The 20,709-nt window shown below is 35.5% G+C and overlaps 1 protein-coding gene across 12 annotated transcripts; it reads right to left on the bottom strand.

The window, feature by feature from the left end:
- Positions 1-80: 80 nt before the first annotated feature.
- On the bottom strand, positions 81-20,427 carry ClC-a (chloride channel protein 2). Of its 12 annotated transcripts, none has more exons than XM_068299881.1 (16): positions 20,084-20,427; positions 15,988-16,901; positions 6,490-6,597; positions 5,914-6,079; positions 5,720-5,848; positions 5,204-5,337; positions 4,946-5,102; positions 4,663-4,873; positions 4,376-4,477; positions 4,079-4,313; positions 2,889-4,010; positions 2,604-2,783; positions 1,079-1,384; positions 978-1,007; positions 641-874; positions 83-557 (listed from the first exon to the last, which is right to left on the bottom strand). In XM_068299881.1, the coding sequence occupies exons 2-16, from the start codon at positions 16,099-16,101 to the stop codon at positions 267-269; spliced, it is 3,519 nt and encodes a 1,172-aa protein (XP_068155982.1). In that variant the 5' UTR covers positions 16,102-16,901; positions 20,084-20,427; the 3' UTR covers positions 83-266. The 12 variants fall into 12 exon arrangements, 11 of the variants coding, with proteins under 11 accessions (XP_068155989.1, XP_068155982.1, XP_068155979.1 ...); XM_068299879.1 differs by lacking the exons at positions 15,988-16,901; positions 20,084-20,427 and adding an exon at positions 7,701-8,487 and having other exon boundaries at positions 84-557; positions 2,604-2,648; positions 2,739-2,783; XM_068299888.1 differs by lacking the exons at positions 978-1,007; positions 15,988-16,901; positions 20,084-20,427 and adding an exon at positions 10,174-10,530 and having other exon boundaries at positions 81-557; positions 1,043-1,384; positions 2,604-2,648; positions 2,739-2,783.
- Between the last annotated feature and the right edge of the window lie 282 nt (positions 20,428-20,709).

The raw sequence follows: 20,709 nt of genomic DNA, 5'->3' as shown, positions 1-20,709 counted from the left end.
TATATATCTTATAATTTTTGTAATTCGCATTCAGTTGCAACTTAAAATATAGATCACGATATCTTTGACTTTTAGGCACTAACGAGATGTATATATATATATATATGTAGAAAGATAGATAGAACTATATAAATACACAACAATTTGATTTTCTAATTATGAATTAGCTTAAAATCATTAAAAACTTATTCTAATTATTGATCAGAATTTAAATTAATGTAATTACAGTTAGTACAGTTTGTTTTTTTTTTCCCTTTGAAATGAATTTATAATTTCTCTTTTTGTGTGTCTATTGTTGTTGTCTCTAGCGGCAATGACGGCGTCTTCTCGATGGACTTGGAAATGGATTCCATTTCAATGTCCGAACAATTATCCGAATTTGATAGAGCTGAGTCCATTGAGGTAATGGTCATGTCGACAGCTTTATCACTTCCCCCGATCGATGTTGGTGATAACAGAGGTTTCTCAACAGTTGGCTTGGCATCAAGATCCTCGACTTCATCTCGATTTGGAGGCACAAAACTATTACTATTAATGTCTTCGATGGCCTTGCGTAACTGCAGAACAACGAAATGAAATGAAAATAGCATTACTTAAGGATTTGCGATTAGAAAACCATTTATATTCAGTTTATTATTACCTCTTTGAGACCCACCACACCCACAAGTCTGCCAATTTTCGTCACATAGGCATGATTAATGCCCACCATTGAAAAAAGCGAATGCACTTTCAGGATGGATGTGCGTTCAACAAGTTGAAAGGGTGAGGGATCGATGTGAACTTGAGCCTTTTCCAAATCGATCGGTTTCATCATCTCTTCTAGTTCCCATTTCTTTTGATCCTCATGTGACATATCGATGACACGTTCTCTAGGCTATGAAAAACAAATATAGGAATAATCATTAATTGTAATTTCAAATACATTTTATTGAATGTAGGTCTAGTATTTTAAATATATACTAATTATGGTTACATACCAACTGTACGGATTTCTTAACTTTGCTTGCCTTCATGGGAAAATTAGTATAATGAAAAAGTTTGCACGTTTTAGTATAGTTTTTGGTTTTCCTATTCTTACCTCATCGCTCATATTATCCTCATTTTCATATTTAACAGATTTCTCATCAATATCCTCTATTGTATAACCCAAAGTTTCAAGTTTATCTTGCGTGTCCATATCCAATTTGTACTCATCATTTGGTGAATTATTTACCTTGACTTCATTGGCAAATTGAATTTTTCTTGTTTTTTTCTGCTCAATTCTATTGATATCGGAAACTTTATTCGATTTACACTTTATACTGGCAGTAATTGGTTGGTCCAAATTTTGTTCATTGTATTTGAAAGAATCTGTATTTTCCGTTTCTAAAATATTTTTAATATCCTTCTCGAGCAGCATGTATTTAAAGAAGAGTAATGAATCAAATGGAGTTCTAAGAAATGTTCAGGAAGCTTAGAGACCTAATTCGTTTCATTCTACTTAACCATGGTAGCAAATAAACGATTTAATTCGAAAATGAAGAAAATTTACATTTAAAATATACGAAAATAGTCATTGTACTTTCAGAACTTTGTAATCGTTTTTATACCCTTGCAAAAAGGGTATATTAATTTTGGTCAGAAGTGTGCAACGCATAGAACGAAGCATCTCCGACCATACAAAGTATATATATTCTTGATCAGCACGACGAGACGAGTTCAACTAGCCATGTCCGTCCGTCCGTCCGTCCGTCCGTCCGTCCGTCCGTCCGTCCGTCTGGATCAACGCAAACTCCTCCTAGACCGTAAGAGCTACAGAGCTGAAATTTTGCACGTAGGCTTGTATATACTGCAGGCGTTGTATATCTCGGATTCAGCCGGATCGGACCACTGTATCATATAGCTCCCATACAAACCCCAAAGTCACGAACAGTGACTTTTCTCAATAACTTCGTTATTTTCTATGCTATTATCGTGAAACTTAATATTAGAGAGTTTACTACGCCTATAAGCGACTATGCCAAATTTGATCAAGATCGGGTGACTATATCATATAGCTCCCATACAAACGGCCAAGTCACGAACAGTGACTTTCTCAATACCTTCGTTATTTTCTGAGCTATTGTCGTGAAACTCAATATTAGAGAGTTTACTACGCCTATAGGCGAATATGCCAAATTGGATCAAGATCAGGTGACTATATCATATAGCTCCCATAGGAACGATTGGTCGAAAACAGTGACTTTTGTAAATAACTTCGTTACTTTTAACGCGATTGCTTTTAAATTAAACATTTCTTAATTTAATATATATGTTAATGACTGTGCCGAATTTGATAAAGATCGGGTGACTATATCATATAGCTCCCATAGGAACGATCGGTGGAAAACAGTGACTTTGCTCAATATCTTCGTTATTTCCTATGATTGTAGGCCTTTCTTTCTCAAGCTTAAGCCTTTTTAGATAAAACGTTCTTCCACATTGATGGCTAATAGGTAAGGATAGAGTTACCAAAAAAGTTGCAAGGGTATACAAACTTTGACGTGGTCGAAGTTAGCCCCGGCCCTCTGGTTAATTTTCTACAAAAAGCAAATTCTTTCTCTTTAGGGGGCAAGTGCTCATACCTTTTGAACTGTAGTATCATTTCCTTTTGTACTAGGATTTACTTGCTTGCAAATATGGAATAAGGAATTAATCACAAAAGCCATGAAATAAATGGATATAGATGAATTATTAATAACAATGATTATTATACTTACCAGCATTATCTGATCGGTCACAAAATCCCAATTGTTAAGTGCTTGCTTATATATAACAAAAAGGTTTACACATACATATATTTCTATAGGAAATCTTCCGATTTCACTAAAACTAAATTATTATACACACACACACAAACATTTACTTACCAGTTGAACCTTTTTGGATATGCCCGGAGTGCTAGGAGCCCGTTGCACCTGGACTTCATTATTGCTGGCAGCTGGGGAAATTGTTATCGATCCTGTCTCTGGATCAGGTTGAACATCCTGAAGAGTTGTTGACTTCTTGAATATGGCCTCGAAGGCAGAGCGTATACGGAATTCTGAATTGCCGGTTATTGTGGTATACGGCGTGAGGCTGGGGCTGTGTGGAGAGGCTGAGGTCGGAGCATAGGTCTTCAAATTGAAAGAATTGGTTTTCTTGAGAATGGATTTGCGCGGAGCCAGTGAGCTGTTCATAGTCTCGGCTCGTTTTTTCGGTGGCAGCATCTCATCGTTGGCTATCTGACGTAAGCTAAGTATATCCGGAGCAGGCAATACCTCAAAGCGTGAGGGTCGACGCATTTTCAGTTGCTCTTCTACCTTGGCAGCCGCCGCCACCTGTTCCTCCTCGTGAGCACGTTGTTCAGCCTCCTTTTGCCATTTTTGTGCCACATCCATGCGTTTCTCACGACCAATGTGCTTCTCGATCATCTTGATTAACTCATAACGCTGTACAGAGCCCAAAAGAATCATATTATCGGGGCTGTCCACCAGTGGAAGTGATCGCAGTGTCTTATTGATCTTTAGAACCTCTTTCAGTTTCTGATAGGAGATGCCATGCCAAATGTACTTCACTTCTCGCACCATGAAATCCTCCACAAATATGCTATACATGCCGGAACTAGATGGCAATAGGTCGGGCAGGTATGGCAATTTCTTAATCAGTATAATACTGTCATAAATGGAGGGCTGCAACAGAGCGGCAACAGCATTGGCCACCAATACGGCTATCATAACGGGCACCACATGTGTGATCTGACCAGTCATTTCGAAAATGATCACTGCCACGGAAACGGTGTGCGTTACTGAGCCAGAGAAGGCTGCCGCACCCACAACGGCATAACCACCGGGCATAATGGGTGATAGTCGACCACCATAGCGTACTCCATGGGGAAATGTTACGGCCATAAATTCACCCACTAGGCGTCCAAATCCGGCACCGATCTTGAAAACTGGTATAAACATTCCCGAGGGCACAGGAATCGTCGAGGCAATAATGGAGAACATAAACTGATTTCAATGGATAAAAATTAGTTACATGAAGTCATTGAAACGAAACAATTTCATTGTTTAGATACCGTAAAAAGCGTGTAGATAACAAGGTTGCTAAAGACACTTGTATAGCCTGTCATCCAATTGGTTACCACAGCAGCCTGCTCCACGGTCAGATCATCGCGGGACCAGGTGAAATTGCTAAACAACTGTGTCACTTGCTCATGAGTGCTCAGTTCGCCGGCTAAAAATTGTCCAGTGCCCAATGGGAATGAAATGCTGGATACTAAAAGTGCCAGAAATCCGGGATATAGAAAGCGACTGAACAGAAGGAAAAGAAACTTTAGTAAGTCATTTGTTTGCCAGGCAAAAAAGTGGCTTACTTCTTTTGCAGGAACTTGTTCATGCGTTTGTTGGAACGCATAAAGAGTACATAGCGACGATGTACCCAAACATAGGAGGCGCCACCTAGGCCACAGACAAAACTGAAAAGAGAGAAAATCAAGAATCATTATCTATAAATGTGAAGTTGGGTATAGGATTAGAAAATCAGAACCCCAGCAGCTAGTTTTGGAGATACACTCTGCGTATACGCAATTTTTTGATATCTCAATGAATCCTCATCCCAATACCCAATGATAATTATGGAAGAGAATAGGAAAAGACTCACCCAATTAGGGCGAAGACAAACAGCTCCTGCGGATCAAAGGGAAACTCGGTGGTGAAATTCGTAAGGAATAGAGCTCGCACAGTGTCAGCATTTTGAAACCAAACGGCCAGTAGACGAAATACTGTGGCTCCGCATACAGCCGCAAAGAAACCACGCCAATAATTGCGTACAGCAAAATATGTTGTGGTTACCTCAATGCTGAAAAGGACACCTAAGCATATAGGATACAATTAAGTCAGCCATTAAGTGTGTACTAACGACTTAAACTTATGTATCTACTTACCGCCAACAGGTGCCGCAAAACAGGCACCAACGCCAACGGCACAGGCAGCCGCTAACATTTCCGAATTGCGCGACTCATTCTCATAGATGCCTTGGAATGATGTGACAAGTTTACTTAATAATTGTGCTACAATACTTGCTATGTGTACGAAAGGACCCTAAGATACAGGATGCAATTGATGATATATGTACATATAAGATTTTCCAATCGATATATCTTTATACTTCTTTTTGGTTTTCTTTCAATTTTTATACTTACTTCCTTTCCTAATGGCATACCGCTGCCCAGAGTTGCCGTCAAACCAATTACCTTGGCCACTAATGTCTTAAATGTGAGATACTCTTTCAATTGAACGCCACGCAATATGGTCTTCATTTCAGGTATACCGGAACCTACACACACGCACACATACACAGTGTTGGTTTTTCGGGTCAAAAAGGGGTTTAGAAGTTTTAATCGGTTAGAGCATTTGACATAAAAGACATTGCATTAGCAAAAATCGTTTGAGACAGCTACCAGTTAGTTAGTGCAGTGGTACTATCAATTTTATGTAATAACTATTTCGAATTCTATGAGATTCTATAAAATTTCATTCTTCGACAAAGACCAAAAAAATTCAGGCTAATATGTACTTATCTGTATTGCCCTATTGAACCATAGAAGTAAAGTAAGTAAGTAAAAAAATTCCATTCAAGAGTTTGGAAAATCCAAAATCGATAATACCAAGCACAACTACACTGGTTTATATAGCGCAATTCTACAATGATAACTTACCGATACTTTGCGGTGCGATGAGATGTACAAAACCGGCTGAGAATAGGATTAAACAGACCGGTAATGATACCCAAGCAATATACTGGATAAATGGCTGAGATGTCAGATCGCGATATAGCCAAATTCGGGCTAAAAACAAAAAAATGTGTGAATTTTTCGATTTCAGTTTCTCTCTCTCCCTGTCTCTCTCTTACCATTTGTGCAAACTGCAATTCCTCTGTCCATGATAAATGAGAGTAGAGCCATTATTATGCCCAACAGAGCCAAAAAGACCCAATCCTCGCCCAGACGTGCCAATGTATGACGCCATATCCATGATGAGATGCGTTTCACTCGCGTTGTTTGTTTGCCTAGCAGTTCCTGAAAATATTTCCCAGCACTGCTGCTTTATAATCCGCTGCCGTTCAACATTATCATCATAATCAATGGGGGGGGACACTATATACTATATGTATCTATGTATATGTATATGTAGCTACTTTTCAGCTGTTTCAATATGGTGTGAGAGGATTGACAGTGGGATCTTTGCCAAAAAAAAAATCAAAAACAAAACAAAAATCTATTGTACTATGCTCTAAGGAAGGCACTGACAAGGCAAGCTCTCATAAATTTGGTTGTCAAGTGAATTGTATTGAAAATATGTAAGAGTTTTTCATATACCTTAAATATTCAGGTTTTTGAGTTTCTCATTATGTTTTGAAGCATGGCAAATAGATTATCACATGATTACAATTAAATTGTTCGCTTAGAGGTAATTTTCTGGTTCTTACCTTATTCCTTTGTTTATCCTCTTGCTTTCGTCGCTTTTCAAGTAATTTGAGTTTTCTGGCTTCATCTTTAGCAAATTCTCCTAGATCTTTGGTATATCGACCATACATCTGAGAAGGAAAATATAATTAAATAATATATTAAGATTTATAAAACACTCGGGCATAAAAATGTTGGCTGCTTCACTTAGTTTCTTATAGATTACTAAATATTTTTGGACTGACAAGTTATCGTTGGCCACAGAACCAAGAAAAAAATGTCTTATACTTAGTCTTCTACTGTATAATATAGCCAAATATTTGCCTAAATATATGTATATAGAAAAACAAAAAATATTAAACTCTTCGTTTCTTGCTAGAAAATTTTTCGTCATAAAGCGTTTTGCTTATTTGTTGTTAGGAAATTCCCAAGAACAATAAAAAATTAGATCGAAATGATATATACCCTGGCTGATATACTTACTAATTGATTACCAATTGATTAATTAATATGATGGTCTAAACATTTGAGTGTTCTTTTGAAGGGCACATTTGAAATGTAAGAAAATTATGTTGAATTAAGATTGGCTAAGGTCAGGAATCTTGAAAAATGAGTGATCTGGTTGGATATAGGTTTTAAATAATACAAAAGTTTGTTTTGCTTGGAATGTTTTTATAGGCCAACTTATTAAGTTGAGCTAATCGAAGAGATTAGTAATTTTAGAGGGAAACCAGGTTAGGATATCAAAATTTTGCTCATTTTTCCCATCAGGGATCAGCGACTGACTATATAAGTTATTCCTATATAAAGTTAAGTTTTTTACTAATTTGTTTTAGTAAAGTTAATAGAAAATAAAATTTCTATCTTATGTTTTCTTAAGTTTTTTTTAGCTTCAAAATAGAATAGACTAATTTCTAGAGGTCATAACTCACATACTTAAATGTTGATTTAATTGAAAAGCCAGTTTCAATAAATTATTTTTGACATTCTAGTCACAAATATGTCGACAATTGCAAAAATTTGTGCCTAACTAAGGTTCCTCATTTACAAGAACACGTCATGGTCAAAGCAAAGCAAAGAAAGTGATACATACATAAAGAAAAATAATAAATGAAAAGAAGGAAACGAATACATAGAGAAACGAGAAAGAGGAGACAAAAGGTTAAAGAGGTTTTCTTTGGTGGAGGTTCTTGGGGTAATAGTGGAAAGGGTTTTTGAAAGGCCAATATCTTACATAGTAGAAAGCCTCGATTTCAATCTCAATTTGATTCTTATCATCGTTGGCTTCAATATCAACGCTCGCCTTGCGATTGTGCTCCTTCTGCTTGGCAATTGCCTCATCCCAACGCAATCGGACCGGAGTCGATGGTATTTTGTGGGCACGCTGCTCTTCACGTAGATATTCCTCACGATTGATTAGCAATTCCGGTTCGAAGGCATATTCACGAATGTACTCATCCCGGTGGGTGTGACTGTTGTTGAACATGAATGAATTGAGGTGGGCTTCAACTGTTTAACAGTATCTTAACACACAATTTTTCTTTAGATATGTTCACTTTCTATTGATAGAAGGAAAATATTCTTCTAAACGCGTCTTTTGATCAAATCAGTCACATAAATCTGTATCGCGGCCTTTGACATGCCTGCGGCTGCTGCAGTTGGCCGTATTTGAATTTCTATGTTGCATTTTGTTGGCCAATTATTTTTAGTTTTTCACTTTTCAGTTTTCAGTTTGCATTCTATATAGTTGATTTTACATGTGCCACGGTCGCTGCCCTTGAATTCAGTTGATGTCGTTGTTCTTGATTTAGCTGCTGGTCCGTCAGGGCAAAGATTATTGTAAAATTCATTGCAACATTTCATTAGATATATTTCTCACAATTTTATTGGATTTTTACATTGAGTTAATGTTTTTTGTTTTGTGATGCGTCTCTTTCTGTTATTTATTGATTTTCAAACATCTCTGTCCGTCCGTTCGAGAGAATGCCTTCGATTTTTTGTTGGTCTTATGTTTGCGAAAATCGTTTTCAAACTAAAACTGTAAAATAGCTATAACGATGAGCTTTCTTCTTTGCCGTGTGTGGAAAATTATTGAAATTTTCTTTACCTCTCTTTCTCTCTCTCTCTCAATGTCCATTTGTCTAGACAGGGTAACCAGCTGTGCCAAAATTTCAATAATAAAGTATTGAATTTTTTGGTTTAATACCCGAAAAAAAACGAGCCAAACAAAGTAAACAAAGCAATGAACAAAAAAAAATTATTCAAATTTTTTCGTTTACTTTTTCAGTTTGTGGATATTTCAAAATCAATTTGAATGAATGTTGATCTGCTCTAAAGGGGGTAATTAAAGTTGAGTGTTTCAACATAAGAATTTGAGATTTAAATTGCAATAAATTAGATTTGAATGGTTTTCGTTTGCTGAGTATTCTAAGTGGGGGCAAAAGATGGAAAGATATTGAAAATGAACCAGCTAATAAATTCTTTTTCTCAATATTTTGATTCTTCTAGTTGGCCTTTGGTCACCCTACACCATTATACTATTTACCTTTTTTGCAATGAAATAATTTGTCTAACTTATAATAAACACTAAACACTATGCATTATAATCCGATTAAAAATAGCAAAATGTTTTTTGCTTGTCTTCCCATGTAGTATATATATATATATATATATATATATATATTGCTTTTACAAAGACCCAGACCCAGACCCAGACACATACAAGAACAAAAACAGAACCAACCCAGATGCGATGCATAAAGACAAGAAATACAAGAGAATTGCCAATAGAGGAATATGTTAACATTTCAAAAGTTAAGTAGTATGAAAAGTAAATGCTCTATGCTTTTACCATAAAAATGAAAAAAGAAGGTTTTACTTCCTATCAAGTCGTAATTTATATACCCTTGCAGATGTTAATATCCCTCTTGTAAAAGAAATCAACTTTTAACCGAAAAATTGGAAATTGAAACCTGGTTAATGCTGTCCTTTAGTAAGCAATTTTGACTTATGATATAGTCAACCATTATTGATGAAAAGGAGTATAATTTAAGCTATGTCTTTGTGGTATTCAACAAGTTTCTATTGAAGCTACATGTATGATAAAGTCATACCATCTTCATGAAATTCGTTACAGTCAATATAAATTAAATTTATTATAAAGTCACTTTTTCTTTTACCCATCGTTCCGAATGTTGAATCTAATGGAAGTATATGAAGTTTATAGCAGTCTAGGAGCAGTTTGCCTTGATCCTGACGGATCTGACTATATGAACTAGTCTTGTTTGTATACTTTATTTGATCTGAAGTGCTTCCTTTTAAGCGTTGCACTTCTTATAACCAAAATGAGTATACCCTTTTTGCAGGGGTATAACAAAAGTCAATGTCTTTATGATAAAGTGTCTACGTTTGTTCAGATAGCGATTTGTATTATAAAGATAACTCTATTGACTTTAAAGCGTCACCAATTTGAACGTGATACAATATAAATCCGAAATATTTTGGTAAAACTTCTTTCGGGGGCCCATAAGAAATGCAATTCTTTTGAGACTTTATAATTTGATTGCCTGACAAAGAAAAAAATATAAATTTATAAGCGTCAGATAGACGTCTACAAAGATAAGATATATAGATTCTTAAAACATTCTTATCAGTAGGAAAAGTTTTTGGTTTGAGATTATGAAAAGATTTGGATTTGATTTGCTTACTAGTGTATCGATATATCCAAATGGATCCTCATCATCCGATGAGTCCGAATCACGTCCATTTTCCGATGCTGGCGGTGGACACGGATAGAAGGCTTGCGACTTGACTTTGGGATGCCGTTGGGCATGGCGGAGTTCCTCCTCCATGGTCATGGACATGGACATATTGCTGGCCCGTCGCCTACGCAATTGGCAAATGAACTTCTCGAAATCAGCCCACTCCGAATCAACTAGCTCGACATTCTCTTCGCCAAACTCTTCATCGCGATTACGTTCACGATTATCATCCCGATCGCGACCGCGGTCACGATCACGATCGCGATCCCGATTGCCAAAGTACACCATACTTGATATATGTATAGATTCTTAATTGGTTTTTAATGGATAGATTATGGCGAGTGGAATGCGTCACTTGGCTGTTATTTCCATGGCTAGTAACGCAAAATCTATATAGACTATATAGATTTTATTTCTGTTTTTTTTTTTTCGGTATCTTAATTATGCAATTGAGTTAATTAAGTGTTTCCCGTCTTTGTCTTTGTTTCAAGTCCGGTGACGGTGACGTTGACGTTTGGCGATTGGCGATGGCTTCTGTTCTGGATTTCTTTTTTTTTTTTTTTGTATCTGCGAGATACGTTTTCGTTGGGGCATGCGAACTGCACAAAGTTTTGAGCTCAACTGAAATAGTAGTGACATGTACATAGGCCGATATCGTCTTGTTTAAGCTCAAGATTTTCATTAAATTTAACCCACAAATACAAGTGAAAATATTAGTCAAGTCAGAGTCTCAAGTATTATGTGTATATGTATACATATGTATCCATCGTCTCTCGAGCGGTCAAAGTTTATGTGTGTAAAAAACATCAATAGAATTTCATAAATTTAATAATTTGCCGCCTGATCTAGATCAAAAGTGAAAATACTCAATGCACTGTGGGGCAATCGCAATTTGGCAAGCAAACGCATATAAGAAGTTGATAAAAATATTCATTGTAAACTATTTTGCCTCACTGTGGCAAATCACTTAAGCTCACTCAGAGTGAGCGTAGTCATCATCATCATCATCATCATCATCTTGCTTTAAATCTTTTCAAGTGTGTGGATTATGGACATGGGTCACATGTCGTCTTCAAGCGGCATTTCTCACATTCAGATATACCTAAAGTATATAGATACTACGTAAGAAGAGACTTATACATATGTATATGTACATATATCTGCTTATATCTGTTCAAGTGTCGTGCAAAGTTTAGCTCTGAATTGAATTGTTCCATTTAAGCTTTCAGCTGGGGCGACACTCCCTGAGACCATCCATTCAGGTGAACGCAAACGTGGTGAATACACTGTGACAAAGCTGGAAAATATATTCCCACCTATTAATTCTCCACTTTGCTGAAGATTTCTCACAGTGCATGGGCTTTATATGAAGATAAAGTGCCTTACAATTGATTAGCCTGTCATTTTCATTAGCCTAAATGAAAAGATTTTCTTCATGGCTAAGATTCTATGACGACAAAGGAGTAAAAACTACTTTTAAATTATTTCTTTAATTTTCATTCACACAAAAAATAGTTTTATAATTTTATTTGCAATATAATGGGTTTCTTATAACAATCATGAAGTTATTAGGAAACTGCCCTAGGATTTATGACATTTGCTAGCAATATTTAAAAAGCAATCATCAGTTATTTAGGCCTTTAACATACGGAGATTACGGAAGAAGCTGAGGAGCGAACGATGTGGGATATGCTTCTACCCAAAAGTCCTTAAAATTTTTTCTACTTTCGAAATAATCGAAGACATCTCATTCGAAGCGTACTTAAAATTGCTTTCTGTTAATGTAGATACCATCAAAAAGTGATCAAAATGAATAATGTTATAGAACGTGGTTTAAATTGAAAGACTTGAAAACATAAACCAAGGTTTCTTTCAGCTGTTAACCCTTGTAATAGAGTATTTTCCCATTTTTGAAGCACAGACAAATTGCATTGTATTGCACATGTTTCCAAAGATTTTTTTTTAAGCTCTTTAGCCAAAGGCGAGGCGGAAACATGAAGATATAACTTACAGAGTTTCTTTTTTCGCCCTGAGCGAAGTTTGATTTTTCAATGATCTCTCAAAAAATCGTTAGAGAATTAAAAATTTAAGTTAATACTTGTAAACACAAGTCCTTAGCTATATATAATATGTTTGATTCACCTCCCATTGGGCAGATGCACATAGTCAGTTAAGGGTTAATACCATTCAATGTCTTCGGATTTAGACCCTTATTGAAAAGTTCGAACAAAAATTTGTAGAATTTTAATACCTACCCACTTTTTTTATAAGGGGTATTCTAATCAATCATTGTTATTCGCAAATTAAGAGAACGCTATCAAAAGAGAGAGATAGAGGTTCACTCTCTGAGTGATAGGCAAAGCTGGTGAGTGGACTAAAAAAGCTTTGACAAGCTAAATGTGAGAATTAACTTGCTGTTAGTTAACATTTTGCACTGCTTAAACATTGTCATTATCACCTTGTTAGTTGACACTGTTAAAATGGGCAACTTTCATAGCTGTTAACCGTTTTACCTATATCCTATCATACTGCATTAACCATACGCACTGTTGCCAATGGTTTTCTTTAACATATTTAGAATAATATCCTTATAAACGACGAATGTTGTACACACCTTTTGTCCGCTTTTATGCATATTCACAATGTTATCGATGTATATTTTTATTTTTATTATGGAAATTAGCAAGTTGGCGACAAAACAACGCGATCAAGACAAAAACTTTACTCTAACTGAGCTTCACAGCAGCATCGGACAATACTCAGTCCCCTCCCAAAAACAAAAAAAAAAAAAAAAATCTAAAAAGAAACCTGGCCAAGATAAAGGCGTTAACAACACCTTACGACCGCCCAACTGTGCGAAATTCCACAAAGGGTAAGACAACAAAACAAAAAAAATTAATTAAAAATAATACTCTATTGAAAATCTGTGTGCAAATAACGCCTTGCTTTCATATCTAGAACAGAATCCCATAAAGATCAACTAAGTAAATAGAGTGATTATATTTTTTTTGTGAATTGAATTGAATCTGAATTACGTTTACAAGCCGCTAAGCAGACGGTAGGCCATAATAAAACCCATTGTTAATTGCATTAAACAATAAATTGAGAGCCATAAACATTCATAATCAATGAATTGGGCCGAACGAATTGAAATTGCTTTTGGCAATTAAGTGGAAAATCAAAACGATTGGAATGGGGGAGTGGTAATACACACACCACACACACTCACACCTAGATATGTGCGTTTGAAATGCTTATCAGTTGGAGCACCCAGTGGTAAATCAAAAATGATGGATGATTATGATGATGATTGCGTTTTCATATACCCACAGGTGATACGATCAGTATAAAGCAATTGGCTTTTCGATAACAACTGTTAAACAGATCTGGAATCACATCTGTGTGTGTGTGTGTGTGAACTGGATTTTGCTATATGTAGGTGTTAATTATAAAATGCCTTCAACTTGTTTCTTTGTTAATATAGCGGTTTTCAGTGGATATAACTGGGCTAATGTGATGCTGGAATGTCGTTTCATTTTGAGTTAATTTAAGGACACTTAAAAAAAAAAACTATTGTAATAGTAATACAAATTACTTTTATTTTATAAAAAAAAAGCCCTTGAATTGTAAGATCATACTTTAAAGCTTGTTAAGGAGTTTATTTTATAAATGGAATATTTTTAAATATTTATATATATATTAAGTCAACGTAGATCTTTATATATATCCCTTATTGTTGAAAATAAATGCAAGTCATATAAAAATTTCAGTCCATCTGTTGCTTAAATTTCCGTTAACGAAAAAAAAAACACCTCAAAAGAAAAAAAACATTTAGTCTGTTAAATACACATTTGTCACATGACCGGTAAATTAAACACTGTTGTTGTTGTTGTTGTTGGCCTTCAATTGAAGCAGTTGTCGGCATGGCTCAAAAGCAAAAGGCCCGGTGATCCTCCAAGTTATTGACACCCACCCACCCAAGCCAAAAGAAGTAGCTTAAAGTATTTGTATTTGTAAGCCAAAGAATTAAAACATAATGCAAAACGAACAATTGAATATCAATTGCGGATTTTCCCCCGCATTCTTCAAAAATAACTTAACAACAAATGGCCAATGTTATCTACAATTATACATATGCAAACAAATTATGGTTTTTATGGCATTTTTCGTTTTAATTTTTATTTACCGAAATGAAAAAAAGTGGCAATCAATCAAATTGAAATCAACAAAATGGTGATTAAGAATTTCCCTCGAATTCCTTAAACGGCCTCTGGGAGGGCAGAGAACCTTGTGCCATGTGAAATAACAAAAACACAATAATTTCTGTGTAAATATTTGACACAAGAATCACTTGAGAAGCATATGACAAAGGTAAATTGTCGCATCTTATCTACAGATGTGGGGCGCACACTTCTGGAATTTTTGGACAAACAAGTTATAAACCGCTAAAAAGAATACAAAAAAACGATGATCCATAAAGGTCGTGCAACTTCAAAAGCGGCTAAAACAACCAAAAAAAGAAAACAGAATCAAAATTAAATTCACATTATCTTTATCTATTAGTTCGTCTGTGGCGCCCTGGCCAAATGACGCAAATTTGAATAAACATGAAAGCGAATTTAATTATGTCCGAGAGATATCTACTATACTATTTAAACCTAGAAACATACACACACACACACACACACACACACATACAATTGAATGCGAAGTAGCTACCGGTAATGGAGACATGGCTAAACAAACACAAAAGACACACAATTATCAGACGAGTGGCAAGTGGGCGTTGGGGGAGGGACAACAGTCGGAGCCGGTTGTCTGCTTCGATGACACATCGACTCGAAATCACATGCACACATACATATATGTAAATCTCCACAGCATTGATGAGGGGGATTCCCTTGTAAAACGAAATTCCCCAAATTTATATGTTTATATCTCAATTAATTAATTGACCGTCTAACCATGTGATAAGCATGCTGAACAGGTGTTGCAACAGATCATTTGAGAGACTAAATGATACCCTATAAAATGTTGGCTAGTTATAACTCTTTCGCAGCATCTGCAACGTTTTATCGCATAAATTTATGATTGTGTTTCTTACCGATGATTTTCTTCATAAAAACAAATGAATATAATGAATGAAGATATATATTCAGAGTCCCGAATAGACTATATATTCTCGATTCCATTGAATTACAACTAGATTTCTACAAACTTTAAGTAAAAGGTATTTTAAGAAACCAAATAAACTAACCACACCCGTCGAATAGGCCAATAAATGCGGCTTACAGGGAGAAAACCATGCATGAATGAGGGGTAATACCTTGGCAATGCAAATCATGTGCACAACAGATGCATTTATATCTATGTATATACATATATATATGAAATGAAGTCTGTCTTGTTGTGGTGTGGTGGGTCATGTGATAGTCAGAGAGTATTAGGTGAAAACCACTAGAAAAATAATGAAAATGTTTCGTTCTATAATACTTAGAAAACCTAAACTGACAGGCCATAAATCTGAAGCACATTTAAATGTAATTATATGGTCTATATATTTTAAACAAATTTTTATAATTTATTTACCCTATAATAAATCTGTATACCTAGATAGATATTGGTGATGTGTGTTTGTATATAAACACACGCTTTGTTTATTATTTTATTTGTTGGCAAACACTAGAAAACTTTTGCAATAAGATAAACTTTCTTTATCTTGGGTTTTGGGCTGGAAAGACAATTGAAGGACTTACTTACCAGTGTGTGTGTATAGCCCAATCCCTCCTCGAGGTCGCCTCCTCCTCCCCCCGCCATGATATTGATGATGTGACTGCTGACCCAGACCCATATTGATACGCAATGAAGAGGCATTGGAATATGTTCGAACTGGATGATTATGATTATTCATTTGCTGTATCATTGGCGTTGTGGCGGCGGGCACAATTAGCAGCGACTCCGTTTTTCCGTTCTTGTTTAATTTCATTTTGCAAGTAATTAAATATTCACGTAGATATGAAATTGCTTTTTAATTGCACTACAATTTATGATTTTTGTGAATAATCTTTGCCCGGGCACTCTCACTTTTCCGCATTGGCGTGCGAATGCAACTTGCGGATGTCAGTCACATGCGTGATGAAAGCGAATTCCTGGAGTGAATCTCTCTTATATTTATTTTTCTTTTTTTTTTTTATGCGTGCATTAAATTCAATTAGCTGCACTTTAGTGGGCACCCGATTCAAACCAAGACGAGTCACAACCGACTTCCTTTACACCGACTATGCAAATGTACAGCAGATATCATCTGAGAACCAAGGGCTGTTTCTGTCTCCGTCTCCGCGCTCCGGGCTCCGTCTTTCGTTATAAAGAAATGATTATAATGTTGTTGATGATTGCGATAGTGTGAAGCGTCTATGTCTATGGATAGAGGTAAGTGTACTACATATGTACATTTCAAGTGCCTCACTTGACTGCCGTGCGAAAGCTTAATTAACAGGAGCAATAACAACCAAATGTATCACAGTTTTTCATTATCTGGTTATCTATGCGCGCTCGTTTTTGGCCCAATGCCGAATGGGAATTATCACCTTTATTTTTGGCCAATAGTAGAATAGACTGTGGAACTAATTAACCCGTTTTCGCTACAACAGCTCAATTAGCTGCTTACTGACGATCTGAAATGAAATGCAACAAAATATAGATATATATGTATACAATTGCTTATTATTAATACAATTTTAATGAGTTTTATCAGTTAATTAATTATGCCCCACCTATACATAAGTATATTGAATTTGTTTACTCGGTAGTTGAGAAAATATATAATATAATATATATGTACTTATATAAGGGAATAGTCATTCTAATCACAAAAGGGGAGTCTATGCATGAGTAATTACTATTAATAATAGCAGTAATCGACAAAATTTCGGTTTATGAGTAATCTCAAAATTATAAAGAACTATTTGGGCCCGGGCTCGCCACCTGGGCCAACTGTGGCTGTTCAGTCTACAAGGCTTATGTATGTAGCTCCTTCCTGTGCCCCTGATCAGACAAAGAGCGCTGCTTGCATATCCAATTAACTAGTCTTGCAACATCTTTAGCTTAGGTAAGTTTAACAACAATTCTATGAGAATAATAAAACGCACCAACTGGATAATTTCGTCCATGTGGGCATTCCAATAATTGATCTCGTGATGGGCCTGCCCTACAGCTTTCTCCATACCTGGATAGCCAGTATTAAAGTGCTTGGATTTGCTAATCAACCATTGATTTTCGACACGATTAGGCCTATAATCCGTTAGATAATAATGACATTAACAATGGAACGGATAAGTCATTGGTCGAACGGAGACCCCCGAAAAGCATATCTTTGACGGGCTACAAAACATTAGATCGAAGGTAAGGCAAACGAAATGACACAAAGGAGGATGAGCTTAAAATAACACACAATTATCTAACGCCTTTACAGACATGAGGTAAACCTTGCTAACTATCCCTACTTTCCATCTCGTTAAAGTTCCCTTATCAAAGTAATGAGCTAGTTCCTAACCCAAACTTTTGCTATTCAGTGTAAAGTCTATGAGTATTATAAGCTGATCAATTGCCTTAGTTTTAGTTTCATGTGTTGCAATATGTTTTGATTTTATTCATTTATCTTTACGCCTTTTTTCAATATATATTTGGATTTGTTCTTTGTTTTTTTTGTTAGTAACCGCTTCCGACTATATACGCGATTAGACCTTATCAACAGAGAGCTGACACTGAAAACGAACACAAATACTTAACCCAGAGGCAGTGGCGGCTATTCCCTGTGCCCCAAGTGCCTTAAGACGGAATAATTTATGCTTTTATGATTATTATTATTTATAAACACCTTTACCTATACTTTTACCTAACTTTAGATTTTAGCCAGAGAAGATTTATTATATTATTTTAATCTTTGGTCAGACTTATGGCGCCGGGGTTTGCTGGGAAATTTATGAGCTTTGCCATTTCTAAAGTATTCAAAGCGCGAAAGGAATTCCCTCAAGTGTTCTGGCTCAATGAAATTGTCTATGAATATTACAATGAGCATTTAAATCAGGCCAAAAGCGGTTTAAGCGGGTTTTGGTTGTTTTTTTTGCCCCCCGTCCATCCTGATACTGATAATGAGAGATTCGAGACGTCAATTCAGATTTTTTTTCGTTTTATTTCGGAGTTCATATTATACATACATAAGTGTGAGACGGCGTTCGACTTTTGTTTATATACTTGCCCTATATAGTATATGTATGTACATATATAAACGTATTCTCGATTTTAATTAATTTTTATTATTATTCGCTCATAAATGAGCATTTTTATATACATAAGTATATATCATAACGAACGAAAGTCGATAATTAAATTTTGAGACGCATGTTTAAACTTTAGTTTTGCTTCGCTTGAGTTTCAGATACTTGAAAAATATATATAAGAAAAAATCCAAAAGAATTGAAGTATTCATATAGGATAAGTATCTGATTAGTTTTTCCACTTGTTGTGGATATTAAAAACAAAAACCTCTTCAACCAGCTTAGTAGATTGATTTTATTTGCAGTATTAACTGTTATAGTAAGCCAGTTTATACTGGTATGATCAGGTAAATACTTATATACCTATGTTGTTACATTTATAAGTACATACAAATGTTTGTATGCAAGTATCTATAACCTAACTAACTCTTAGCAACCTTTTCATGATACCCTATAATAATCATTTGAATAAACATAACGTATACGCACAGTGTAACCGCTAACACTAAGAATAAGATATTAACTCAAATTATATGTTGTAAATGATGATGTAAGATATAGAATTATATCCTTTAACTACCTATGTCAGGCAGTTTTCAGTTTTTGACCATTAACTCCTATCTTCTCGTCTAGCTAGTAACTTAATGAATACACTTTTCAATAACTTCTTGGTTATTGTGTTTAGATGATAGTGATTTTTCTAAAGGTGGTTTCTAAGATCTTTAACACTATGGATACACCTTTGAAAGGATAATTTGTACTAAAATACATTTTTTCTCGAAGTACAAATAAAAGTAAATCTAAATGAGGATAATTTTTGTCCTTTTCACGCATAATACAAATGAAAACCACTTAATCCACAGGTAGTATGTTTATACTGACAAATTAATATAGAAGAAAAAAATTAACGTGATCAATTCTGAGCTCAATTTTATGTTGAATCTTTATAGAATTCGAGGCGATGCAAAATTTAACTTAAATTTCAGTTTTTTTTGGTCTTTGCTTCAAAACCCTTTTATTTATAACTTTAAATTCGATTTGGGACTTGGATCACTTGACATTCAACTAGTTTAATTTTAGACAATTTTCTGGATTAATTTTCATAAATTATATATACCCTTTTGTTAATAGCAGACTGCGGGGTATAGACAACAAAAAAAAAAATCAAAATAAAAATCAAAAAATCATTATCCAGCAAAAATCCAGAGCTTGCCAAGAAACGAAAAAAAAAAAATATATGACACTTTGCCAAAATCGCTTTTGGTTGATATTACAATGTTGTTGTTGTTTTTTTGTTTTACAACGATTACAGGTGTACTCGTATGTAAAGTAGATACAATTTAAGTTAATTTCACTCACTGAAATTGTTGTTGCATGTTTGATCAAATTTATTTGATTTTTTTTTTTGTTTTGTTTTTGTTTTTTCAAATTGTAATTACACAAAACTAATTTACTCATTTGGAAAATCAATTAGATTCGCAACAGAAAGCACTTCAATACAAAAACAATGAGAACAAACAAGAAACGTTTCACACCGATCCCCCCATTCATTGCGCTCCTCTTCGTCTGCCGCTTCTCACCTTTTTGTTTGGGGAACAGCTTTTGCGGTAGTTGAATCACTGTCTGTCCACCTGTCTGTAGGTCTGTCTGTCTGTTCACCTGCCGCCGCTTGGCCTCTGCTGGTCGCTCACACTTTGAGCGCGTGTTTTTTTATTTAATTTTGCTGGGGATCGCCGCCGGCTGATATTTTTGATTGATTCGTATTTGATTGATGACGTTGACGAAATGACGAAAATATCGATTTATATATTATTTTATTATTGCATTTTATCACGGATCGAGGTGGGGACTAGGTTTTCTTTTCTTTAAAGTCGATTGGGTACAACGGGTACTCCCGGTCCGCCGTTTAGTTCCGTTGTCAACGCGGCCGCTTCGCGTTCCGTTCTGTCCTTGACTGGCAGCGTATATTCTCGCTAGGCAGCTTGATGTTTGGTTGGTTTTGGTATTGGTATTGACTGGAGCTTGCTGCTTATCACCTTCGGTCAGCGACAGCTCCGCTCCACAGTTGATGACGTCGCGATGTATGTATGTACATACGTCCACAACGGTAGCCATCGGGAGGGTATCGCTGATCAGCTGATTTGCATTGCTTTTGCCATCTAAAAACCTTTTAACCCAACAAAATACTTGGACGAATTTGTCAATC

The sequence above is a fragment of the Drosophila tropicalis genome, unplaced genomic scaffold (genome assembly GCF_018151085.1).
Source record: "Drosophila tropicalis isolate 14030-0801.00 unplaced genomic scaffold, ASM1815108v1 contig_878, whole genome shotgun sequence".
NCBI classification, from domain to species: Eukaryota; Metazoa; Arthropoda; class Insecta; order Diptera; family Drosophilidae; genus Drosophila; species Drosophila tropicalis.
Note: the sequence above shows the minus strand (reverse complement) of the source record. Positions and strands in the feature narration are given on the sequence as shown.

Excerpts from the sequence above, each read along its gene's own strand:
- ClC-a (XM_068299888.1), bottom strand. The coding sequence starts at position 10,515 with ATGGTGTACTTTGGCAATCGGGATCGCGATCGTGATCGTGACCGCGGT. Across the intron at positions 4,874-4,945 it reads TTTTGCGGCACCTGTTGGCG|GTGTCCTTTTCAGCATTGAG; the intron begins GTAAGTAGATAC and ends CTATATGCTTAG. Across the intron at positions 558-640 it reads GTGTGGTGGGTCTCAAAGAG|TTACGCAAGGCCATCGAAGA; the intron begins GTAATAATAAAC and ends GTTGTTCTGCAG.